The 12,135-nt window shown below is 42.0% G+C and overlaps 1 protein-coding gene across 1 annotated transcript in view; it reads left to right on the top strand.

The window, feature by feature from the left end:
• Positions 1-12,135, top strand: part of LOC117354627 (zinc finger protein 383-like) — a 62,065-nt gene continuing 49,930 nt past the window's right edge. Inside the window, exons 1-4 of the mRNA XM_033932434.1 lie at positions 1-179; positions 511-637; positions 7,246-7,365; positions 8,895-9,008. Coding sequence (XP_033788325.1) covers positions 156-179; positions 511-637; positions 7,246-7,365; positions 8,895-9,008 — 385 coding nt within the window. The 5' untranslated portion in view covers positions 1-155. The remainder of the gene's footprint in view (positions 180-510; positions 638-7,245; positions 7,366-8,894; positions 9,009-12,135) is intronic.

The following is a 12,135-nucleotide window of genomic DNA, read 5'->3' as shown; positions in this document are numbered from 1 at the left end:
TCATCAGTCTGTGCCGAGCAGGAAGTGAAGTCTTTGCTCCGTTAACGTGCCGATTTCCTTGGGCTGAGCCTCAGCTTCTGCCCTTTGGGCTCTTCTCCGAGGGTTACAAGAGACAGATCTTCAGAGAAAGATTGGCAGCAAAAGCAGAGAGGAAAATGCCTGCAGGAGTTTGTGCTCAGGTAGGAGGTTTTTCCCCAACTGCCACCGCTTTCTAACTGGACCTAGGGGATGGCACTGTGGGGAGAAATCAGAGTCCCTCAAAGGGAGATTTTCTGTAACACGTGGTTTCCAGTTGCTAGAATCCCATCTGGTGACAGTGCAAATGATATACACACTAAAATCTGTTCCTCTGCTGAGCCCCAGTACTGGGTGGTCTGAACTAAAACTCTCAGGCAATTCTAAATTATGTGCATCCAGCAAACATTTCCCTATCCCAATGGGAACCGATATGGGGCGATTTTCTTGATCTGTGCAATGCAAAATATTTTGAATGTGTTGTTTATATTTCAGATGCAGATCACATTTGAAGACATCGCTTTCTCTTTCTCCCAGGAGGAGTGGGAGTATTTAGATGAAGAGCAGAAGGAGCTTTACAAGGAGGTGATGAAGGAGAATTATCAGACCTTGATCTCACTAGGTAAGGGAAATTTTTACATTTTTATTAGCAGCATCTAGTTTTCATTATAAAGCCAAAATGCAAAGAGAGAGAAAAAAAAATTGCATAGAAAATGTAATGGCTCACTCAAATTGATCAGATTAGTGAAAAAAATAGCCAGCAATTGACAATCTCCCATCACCTATCAATCACAGGTAAAAAACACTCCAGTATATCTCCTGTTAAACCAGTTAAGTATATTAATCAAAAAAAATTTTCATGACAGTGTTTAAACTACATAAACAGTACATGGTAGTTCCAATCCCTTCTCCCCTTTTGTTCCCATTCGTTCTTGTAATTAAATTGTCTTTTCCCTGTTTGTTTTTGATAATATTGCATTTTAATTGTTAAGGCATTTTTGTACACCGCCTAGAAGGTTTGAGTGGGTGGTATAATACATTTTTTTTTGCAAATGGAATTTTTGGCGACTGTACTGCGGATGGAGTCGAAAAAAAAAAAAATACATTTTAAAGAAATTTGAAAATAACTTGAAGTACAACTGTGTCCAGGTTCACCACCAGGGAATTGACATTCAAGTTAGGGTGGGCGAGAGGGAGTTTCCTTGATGGGTCTATAATACTGATGCCCACATATGGAAATCTGACCCCTAGCAATAATACTGCAGGATTTACTCCTGGTGGAATTCTGTGCAAAAAAATGCAAAATTCTGCACACAAACTATATTAGGGTTCTTTTAATCACTGGCCGTGGCAGTAAAAGCTCCAATACTCATAGAATTCCTGTGAGAATAGAAGCTTTTACCACAATGGCTGGTGATAAAAACCCCAATACAGCTTGATAAAATGAGCAAATTCTGTACGTTTATTTGTTAAAATTTAAACAATATTTTTGCTAATTATTAATATTCCATTTAAAACATTCAAAATAAAATGGGGTTTTTCCTTCCTTTACCTGGACATTTTATTTTTTTGTCATGTTGTTTCCAGTTTCTCTTTTTTTCCTTTTCTGTCTATTGTTTGTTAATTCTCCTTCAAGCAGTTGCTATCCATTTGTCTTTTCTCCTTTCTCCTATTCCCTCACTACACCTGCCTCTGACATAGTGAACATTCCTTTTTAACTCTTTTCTGCCTTTTTCTTACCTGATTCCTCTTTTTCATTTTTCAGCTATCTATCAAATTTCTATCTTCTCTCCCATTTATAGTTTCATAGTTTATTTAAGTTTTGATTAAATGCTCTTATCCAAAAATACAAAGCGTTGTACAAAGTATTTAAAAATAGCTGGGAGATGAACATTTTTAAAAATTACCGTATTTTCACGTAGATAACGCGCACCCGTGTAAAACGTGCACACGGTATAGCACGCGAAAAACACAAATTTATGTACAGAAATTTTTATATACCGCGCACACCCGTATACCGCGCATGCTGCCCGACTCTCCTTTCGCCCGCCCCGACTCTCCTCCGGCCACCCCGACTCTCCTTTCGCTCGCCCCAACTCTCCTCTCCCCCTTGAAGTCCTGTCCCCACCCTGAAAGCCTGATGCCCCCCCGACGTCCGATTCACCCCCCCCCCCCCGCAGGACCGCTCGCACCCCCACCCTGAAGGACCGCGCGCATGCACCCCCACCCCGAAGGACCGCTTGCACGCACTCCCACCCCCACCCTGAAGGACCGCTCGCACCCCCACAGCCTCCCAACCCCCCCATCATGTAGAAGCTCCTACCGGTGTCCTGCTGCTTCCTCTTGGCGGTCCCGACTCCCCAACACGATCAGGGCAAGAGGGAGCTCAAGCCCTCTTGCCCCAGCCAACCGCGCACCCCCGACACGATCGGGGCAAGAGGGAGCTCAAGCCCTCTTGCCCCAGCCAACCGCGGCACCCCCGACACGATCGGGGCAAGAGGGAGCTCAAGCCCTCTTGCCCCCCCCCCGACTCCCCGACACGATCGGGGCAAAAGGGAGCCCAAGCCCTCTTGCCCCGCCGACTCCCCAACTCCCCGACAATATCGCGTATAACATGCAAGGGTATGCGCGGTACGTAAAAACCACGTATAACGCGCGCGTTATATGCGAGAAAATACGGTAATTAGACATACATGAACTAATTATTAGACATACACGAACTAAACAAACAAACTTATGATTTGAAAACAATGAGAAAAGAGGGAAGAACTACAGTTTTATAGAAAGAATACATAAAAGGAAAATACAATAAGAAAAGGGAAAAAGTAAAAAAATTGCTGGAGTAGATAAGTGTATAAAAATCAGTTATAGGCATCTTTTTAAAAAGCAAGCATTTTAGGCTGCTTTTCAATTTCTGCAAGTTTCGTTCAGCTTTAAGTAGAGGAGAGAGTTTCAAATTAAAGGGGCGGCAACTGAAGAAAGGAGGCTATGAAGTGTACCAACTATCATTAGGGATGGGACATTAAGGGAATGCTGTGAGGTTGATCTTAAGGTTCTGGGAGGGTCATAGGGGATCAGTAGTCTATCTATGAATGCTGAGGTATTAGTTTTAAAGGTCAAGAGAGCAATTTTATATTTAATCCTATGTAGAAGAGGCAAACATTCCCCATCTTTTTAAAAAAATTTTTTACTTATCAAATTTAAACATTATCGTTTATACAATAATAAAGAAAGGATTTACAAAACTTTTATAGAAATTAAGGGAGATTCCCCTACAGCAATAACCACTATCTCCTCTAGCCCACATAACGAGAGAATTTATCCTGATATAGCTTAGAAAATACAATTAAATATAATCATGATCTAAGATCAACTATTAATGGTGCAAAATATATCTGAACTCCAATTATAATTAATTCAAGTGGGACTAGTTTCATGAAGCTGCAGCAACTGTTCCAGCTGTACCGAATCCCAAAATAAGTATTCACATTCCTTAAATTTCACAAGACATTTGCATGGAAACTTCAAGTAAAATGTGGCTTCCAAGGCCAACACCCTTGGTTTCAAAACTAAAAATGCTTTCCTTCTTAATTGGGTTGCCTGGGCCACATCTGGAAAAATTAGTGCATTATCTCCACAAAATTTTACAAGTTTATTTTGAAAATAAGCTTTCATAATTAAGGACTTATCTGTCTCTCTCGCACAAGTCACCAATAGGGCAGACCTAGTTTGGAATCATGTCCTGTGAATCTTCCAGGAAACCAGTTAGATCAAACTCCATCTGTTCCAACTGGTCTACTCCTAATTCTGCAGAAACTTTCTTTTTCTGTAGAATATAATATGTTTGTTATGGGCAAAGTTTCTGCAACTGCCAACCCCAAAATTTCTTTATCCCATTTCCCATCTTATTCTCTCCTCAGCCCTCCATTTCATTTCAACTTCAACATATTCCCCATGTCCATATTTCTACTCTCTGTAATAGCTGTTCTCTCATCTGTTTCCTTCCCCTCCTGACCTCTCCCTTATGGTTCTACCACTCTCAGGGTCTTTCTTCCTTCACTCTTATAGTCCATCATCTGCTTCCTCTTCCTTCCCTCCCCACCTTCGTAGCCTGACATCTGATTGTCCTTTCTTTCTTCCCTGCTGCACTCTCCCTCGTGGTCCAACATTTCTCCCACGCTTTCACTCCCTTCTGATCCTGGATCCAACATCTCCCTCTCGCAGTGACTATTTAAGTGGACGGAGGTCCATTGAAACGCCCTTTCGGCTGCCCATGTGGTAGACATAGAGAATGTTCAGGCCGACTTCCTCAGCAGGCAGACGCTGGATCTATGGAGTTGGCCCTCTCGTCGAGGGTCTTCTCCTGCATTTTGCGATGCCGGCTGTGAATCCCATGGCCTCAGCCAAGAATACAAAAGTAGACTGCTTCTGCAGTCTCAGAGCCGAACCGGGAAGTGCAGGGCTGGATGCCCTCGTTCAGCCCTGGCCCACCAAGTTACTTCTCTATGTGTTCCCTCTGTGGGTCTTGTCGTCCACAAGATTGCAAGTCACCAGGATCTGGTAATTCTGGTAGCTCTGGGTTGGCCTTTTCGACCTTGGTGTGTGGATTTAGTCTGTATCCAGAGAGACAGATCTCTCAAGATGCTGGTTCATCCTGACCTTCTCAGCCAGGGTCCTATTCCTATGGAGAATCCAGGATGCTTTGGTCTTATGGCATGGCTCTTGAGTACAAGGCCCTAACCTGCAAGGGGTACTCAGAAGTGGTCATTGCAACTCTTCTTCAAGCAAAGAGTCTGTTGACATTTGTGCCTTATGCTAAGGCCTGGAAGGCTTTCCAAGTGCTGTGTATTGAGATGTTGGTGAAGCCTGAGAGGGTTTCCATGTTCTTGCCTTCTTACAAGCAGGCCTGGAAAAGGGTCAAACGGTTTCATCTCTCAAGGTGCAGGTTGCTGGCCTCTCGAGGTTTAGGGCTTGAAATGGGTTTCAGTCCCTGGTGTTCCATCTGGACGTTACTAGGTTCCTAAGAGGGGTACTCAGATTGCGTAAGCCGTTTACGGCTTGAGACCTCAGTGTAGTTCTGAAGGGTCTCTCCCGGGCTCCATTGGGCCAGCTTTTGGGTGCCACTTAGAAGAGGATGCATGTGAGGGGATCTTTTAGAGTTGGGCTGGACAACTGACATAATAAGATTTCAAAGTTTTCGTTTTGATCGAACTCTAGTGTATTGAACTTGAAATTCTTTCACTGTGAGTGCAAGGCCACCTCCTCTTTTGTTTTTCCTACATAGCGGTATTATTTTGTAGCTTGGAGGACAAAGGTCTTTAATGAGTGGATCTTCTGCTGAAGGTAGCCACGTTTCTGTTAGGAATAAACAGCCTAATTTTTCCTCCATGAGCCAGTCTCTGATGAAGTTGGCCTTGTTCCTGACAGACCTTACATTGGTGTAATCACATGAGATGGTTACCTGAAGATGGCGGCAGAGTAAATAAGGTTCTGCCTTTCCTGGGTCTGGAGTGTGTGGCTTTGTTTCGATGGTTGTGTAAAGTTGAATTGGTTTTGTGACAGCTTCATGGCAGCCTGTAATGGTTCTGAATGTTGGTGGAGGTCCAAGATATGTGTTAGGTCTGATGATCAATTAGTGGACAGGGATTTATTTGCCTAGAACTCACTGTGGCCCATTCCTTATCACCACACCATGTGAGGTGAGGTAGAGCATGTTGGGTGGTTGGTTGGATCCTGCCTGAAGAATGCCCTGATTAATGAGTGGTTGGTAGGGACGTAAGGGGGCGGAGTGTCTCCCATGCCGGCCAGTTCCTCCCAGCATCCGGCAGTGTCAGTTGGGTTGTTTTTCAGTGGCAGTGAAGCTGCCCTAGTTAGTATTTTAAAATTGTCACCTTTTGGAGGTCGGAGCAAGTCTCCCACATTGGTTCGACTCCCTGTCCCTCCTGGCTTCTAGCTAAACTAAACTAAACCTTAAGTTTATATACCGCATCCTCTCCACGAAAATAGAGCTCGGCACGGTTTACAAGAGCTTAATAAAGGAAAAGAATAGCACATTGAGTTTGGTGGATTGAGAATAGGGAGGGAGGAGAGCGTTACGTTTTTGTGAAAAGACTGGTTTTCAGTGCTTACGGAATAGTTGGAAGGAGACCTGAGTCCGCAGTGGGTTAGTAAGGTTATTCCAAAGCCCTGTAATTCTGAAGAAGAGAGATTTTCCCAATTTTCCTAGCTGTGTAAGTCAGGCAGCTCCTGATGGCAGTGGAGCTGCTACAGATACGTTCTTTTTAAACTTAAAATCTTTTGAGCAGAAAACCAAGGGCGATCATTTCTAGCTTAGACTTCCTAGTTAAATCTCTTCTAGTAGAGTCTATTACTACAAAGTTATAGATTCTTAATCAGATACTTTAAGCAATTAATTTGAGTACACACTACATTTAAAGTTAACTATATTTAATAGATGTTTCCTCGACTCACAGTCCTTTTGGAACACATGAAGGGCCAAACAAAAGGCCCTTTGGCATGGCCCATTAGTGTGGGAGATACAGGCCAGCCTGTTGAGCGGCCCTTTAAAGGGCTGTTGAGGAGGGCCGAAGATGGTAGATGGAGCCTCTCTCGGCCGCATGGGGGATAGAAACCCAAAGCGATCAGCGTTCTGGCGCCTGGAGTCGCAGCGCCAAGGCAGGGTCGACCAATGGCTGAGAACGCTGTCCGGTGGCATCACGAAGGGGACGGGATAGAGCCAGATCGGGAGGGCATTCCTTAAATGGCGCTTTCGCCGCTCCCGCAAGCTTCTTAGCCTTTTTCTTGGCCGTGGGGGTGGACCGGCAGCCATGCTGAAGTGCAGGTTCCAGGAGGTTCTGGACCTAGCTGGGCATGCACCCGGTGTGGTCTGCCCCGCCCTTGTTACGCCACTGTTCGAAACAACTGCTCCAACTGAAGATTAGAATATTTTTTATTCACTGAAGTTGGTAAAATTCTTTGTGCAGGAAATTTTATCTAACCCCCCCTTTTTTTTTTTTTTTTTTTACAAAACTGCGATAGCTGTTTTTACCTCAGGCCGGCGCACTGAATGCTTTGCGCTGCTCCCAACGCTCATAGAGTTCTTATGTGCATCGGGAACAGTGCAGAGCATTCAGTGTGCCGGCCTGCGCTAAAAACCGCTAAGTCTCGAGTTTGAGGGAATCCCACTTAATGATTTTGTGCAACCTAATGCGGTTTTCTTATCCCCCCCAGAAACAGGTTCTCCAGCTGCTATTCCTGACATTATATCCCACATCGAACGAGGGGAAGAGCCGTACATCAGGGGTGAGCCTGGATCAGAGGAAAGAGAAACCGGAAAAAGCAGCTGCTCGGGTGAGGGACTGGGGTAAAAATGCCTTCTCTAGACCCCTTTGGTAGGGTAAGCGCTGGGGGTGCTGCCCATTTAGAGATGAGGTTTAGTCACTTGGTCTGTAAGTGAAGGCTATGGGTCACGCAATGTTAGTTCTGGAGAGGCAGATGGAAGATGGACCCGCGCCCAGGAAGAGCCGATGCTGGCACCAACAACGGGTTGGGTTTGCTGCTCATGCCGAGAACATTAAAGAGGTACGGGGGATGGGAAGGGGCGCGTGGGGGGAAGGAGTGGTTGGGGGGGTGAAGAAAAGGGTGGGGGAGGTGCACCGCCGCCCCGGGTGCGCCTCGCCCTCGCTACGTCATTGAACTGCGCCGATGAGTATCGTTCTGCAGTGCTGCATAAGCCAAATTGAATCGAATCATAGGTCAAAAACCTCAATGTCTGCACTCGATGCAAAAAAAAACCCCTATTATGAAACAGCACTTATCTTAGAAATCGATACGGAGCAATACAGCTTCTTCAGGGGCAATATTAGGAAATTCTACTTTACGGAGAGGGTGGTGGATGCCTGGAATGCGCTCCCGAGAGAGGTGGTGGAGAGTAAAACTGTGACTGAGTTCAAAGAAGCGTGGGATGAACACAGAAGATTTAGAATCAGAAAATAATATTAAATATTGAACTAGGCCAGTTACTGGGCAGACTTGCACGGTCTGTGTCTGTGCATGGCCGTTTGGTGGGGGATGGGCAGGGGAGGGCTTCAATGGCTGGGAGGGTGTAGATGGGCTGGAGTAAGTCTTAACAGAGATTTCGGCAGTTGGAACCCAAGCACAGTACCGGGTAAAGCTTTGGATTCTTGCCCAGAAATAGCTAAGAAGAAAAAATTAAAAATTTAAATTGAATCAGGTTGGGCAGACTGGATGGACCATTTGGGTCTTTATCTGCCGTCATCTACTATGTTACTATGTTAAGGTGCTGTCTGTTATCCAATAGTAATGTATGCGCCTTATTTTTTTTTTTTGCTCTGCCACCTCAATATACAACTTCCCGGGCACCTTTACCCCTGAAGAAGCCGTATGTGAAACGTAGATGCTCTGTAGCGATTTCTAAGATAAGCGCTGGCAGGGCGGCAGAGAGCAGGGCTGTCGGAAAGGACCTGAGCGACTGGTCCTCAGCAGTCGCTTATTTTTTGTTTGGCCAGCCCAGTCGGTGTTCCTACATTTGCATGCCGTTCCCCCTCAATTGCATGCGTGGATCGGACCGGAGGTTGATCGGCACCAAGGTTATTGAATCGGGTCGGGGAACAATCAGGTCGCAAAGTGGTCGGGACACGATCGATGTCTGTGGTGAATCTAGCCCTAAGGTTTTTTCAACCACTAGGGTATTTGAGGTGAGGTGTGATAACTCCCAGATCCCGCTGCTTTATGACGGAGGTAGTAATAGATCCTCCCTTTCCTCCTCGCCATGTGTTGCTCCCCTGAGATCCGCTGCTGTGTATGTAACTGTGACTGTAATGGAAATATACCTCAAGTTTCTGTTTTATTCCTTGCAGCAGACTATGAAGGGATCGATCCTGATATATTATCAAGAGTTAGACAAGAAGAAGATATGACTTTCTGGGATCCCCAGGAATCAGGAGAGAGAGAAGTTACTCATTCATACTCCGGTGAGTAATAGATACTGAACAGAGGAAGAGGAGGTACTAGTGTTACACCAGAGTAAAGCCAAATTACTTACCTGCAACAGTTTTTCTCTTTGGTTAGCGGGATATCCCACTCTTCTGGAACTCCTCTAACCCTAATTCCACTAGATCCTCCCAAAAACTGAAACTATCATTCCCCTCTGCAAAAGGTATATCCCGCGTAGGAAAACTAGGAACATCCCTCCCCTTTAGAACCACAGAACTCTGGAACAACCTCACATCCCCGCTCAGAATTTCAAGCTCCCTCCAATCCTTCCACAAACACCTGAAAACTTGACTCTTTTCTAAAATCTAATCACCTCCCTCTCTCTGGTACCCTGTCCCTCTTTATCTTCCTAGCTCCTTTCCTATAACCCTTCATTGTAGCTCCTTTTCAACCTAACCCTGTAAACCGTGCCGAGCTCTACGCTTGTGGAGATGGCGCGGTATACAAACCTAAGGTTTAGTTTAATTTAGTTTAGTTTAGTTTAGATACAAGTCCTGCTTGGCCTAGTGCAGAAAAGGCTTAGAAAACTCTAATAAAAGTTTGTGGATATACAGAACTTTGCATCAAACACTCTCTTAAAAACATAAGAATTGCCATACTGGGACAGACCAAAGGCCCTTCAAGCCAACAGGGTCCAACTCAGGTCCCATGTAGTACAAATTATTCGGGTACTCTGGCATTTTTCCCTATCTGTCCCAGCAGGTTCACACTCTTATCTTATATACCCAGGGCACTGGGGGAGTAAGTGACTTGCAACCAAACAAATCCTCACTCAGCAGGAAAAAGTATAAATGGAGAGACAGACCAACTTGTATCTTTCTTCTCATTTCTTTATTGAAAATTCTTCATTAAACATTCTTGCTCCAAGCAATACTGCCCGACGGGACCCGTTTCGCCTACAATGGCTTTTTCAAGGGTTCCAGCAGGGAGCACTAAAATATACAAATTACAATATTGAATAAATTTTAAAATAAACAAATTGTTATACCATAATATCCTACAAATTACTGTGTTTTAACCTTATATCTAGATATAGAACATATTTAATTTATATAGTTCATCTGTATTTAAGTAGATTATAGATATTCTATTGATGAATTACTCTTTTATATAATTGTTGTTTTACATAATTGTACAGATATGTCTTATAAATTTATTTGTTATGACTCAATAAATACCTTCAAATTAGACATAATGTTATAATGTTACTAGAATAATACATAAAAATTAAATTGATACCTCTCCCATCATCCTAACATACTATTACCTAAATAGTGTAAAAAATTAATGTATAAAAATTAATGTATAAAAATTAAGTTGATACCTCTCCAATCATAATTATTTAAATAATTTTAATTTAAAATAAAATTTTTAAATTAATATTCAGAATTTTTAATAAAGATGTATTTAAAAATTTATGTTGAGTTAATTAATTGATTAATTTGAGATAATTTGGATTTTTAGAGATTAAATAATTTATTTCGATATTAATATAAACTAAAGATGTTATTTATTTAGTGTTTAAAGTTAATTAACTGATTAATTTTTATAATTGAACACAGGTGTCTTTTGAATTGGTTAAGGGATTTTTTAATTAATTGTTAAATGAATTAGTTAAAGTTAATTACTGGTTAATATATTTTTTATCAACTCTTATAATCAAACACAATGGTTTTCTGATGGGTAATGGATATTCTTTATTAAAAATTCTGAATATTAATTTAAAAATTTTATTTTAAATTAAAATTATATGCTATATAAGATCTAGAATTAATTCTTTATTACTATTAAATTTAATGTATTGAATTATTTATGGTATATTTATATTTAATTATATATATAATATTATTATCCATACTTAAATTGCTCAGATTTATTATTTAATATTTAAAATTTTTTATCTAATATTTAGTAATTGAATTATTTAAATAATTATGATTGGAGAGGTATCAACTTAATTTTTATACATTAATTTTTTACACTATTTAGGTAATAGTATGTTAGGATGATGGGAGAGGTATCAATTTAATTTTTATGTATTATTCTAGTAACATTATAACATTATGTCTAATTTGAAGGTATTTATTGAGTCATAACAAATAAATTTATAAGACATATCTGTACAATTATGTAAAACAACAATTATATAAAAGAGTAATTCATCAATAGAATATCTATAATCTACTTAAATACAGATGAACTATATAAATTAAATATGTTCTATATCTAGATATAAGGTTAAAACACAGTCATTTGTAGGATATTATGGTATAACAATTTGTTTATTTTAAAATTTATTCAATATTGTAATTTGTATATTTTAGTGCTCCCTGCTGGAACCCTTGAAAAAGCCATTGTAGGCGAAACGGGTCCCGTCGGGCAGTATTGCTTGGAGCAAGAATGTTTAATGAAGAATTTTCAATAAAGAAATGAGAAGAAAGATACAAGTTGGTCTGTCTCTCCATTTTATACTTTTTCCTGCTGAGTGAGGATTTGTTTGGTTGGAAGTTATTCTATTTACCTCACCTTTCTATCTTCAAGTTTTTGCATTACGGAGTAAGTGACTTGCCCAGGGTCACAAGGAGCAGTGCAGGATTTGAACCCACAACCCCAGGGTGCTGGGGCTGGAGCTCTAGCCACTGCACCACACACTCCCATATCACTCTCTTAAAAAAGATGAACTCAGATTGATAGAAGAAATCAAACCAGGAAGTGATGGAGTTGATGACGCTAGTGCAGCCCTGGCCTCAGATGAAGCTGTTATATATCTTTCCTCCTTGGCCCATGATAGGCAGGATCATTTGGAGGTTGGTGATTCTTGTCGTCCCGGATTGGCCGCATCGCCCCTGGTACATGGATCTGATCAGGGTGCAGTTGGCTCAGCAGTTCAAGCTTCCACTGCATCCAGGTCTGTTCTCTCAGGGTACAGTAGCCGTAGGGGACCGGGAATGCTTTGGTCTTACAGCATGGCTCTTGAGTGCATGGTCTTATTGCGAAATGGTTAGTCAGATGTAGTCATTCCACCTCTTTTAAGAGCCAAGAAGCCTGCGACGGTGATGGCACATGCCCAGGCTTGGAAGTCTTTCCAGAGCTGATGTGATGGAG

The sequence above is a fragment of the Geotrypetes seraphini genome, chromosome 2, assembly GCF_902459505.1.
Source record: "Geotrypetes seraphini chromosome 2, aGeoSer1.1, whole genome shotgun sequence".
In the NCBI taxonomy this organism is placed as follows: domain Eukaryota; kingdom Metazoa; phylum Chordata; class Amphibia; order Gymnophiona; family Dermophiidae; genus Geotrypetes; species Geotrypetes seraphini.
This window is presented reverse-complemented; position numbering and strand designations above follow the sequence as displayed.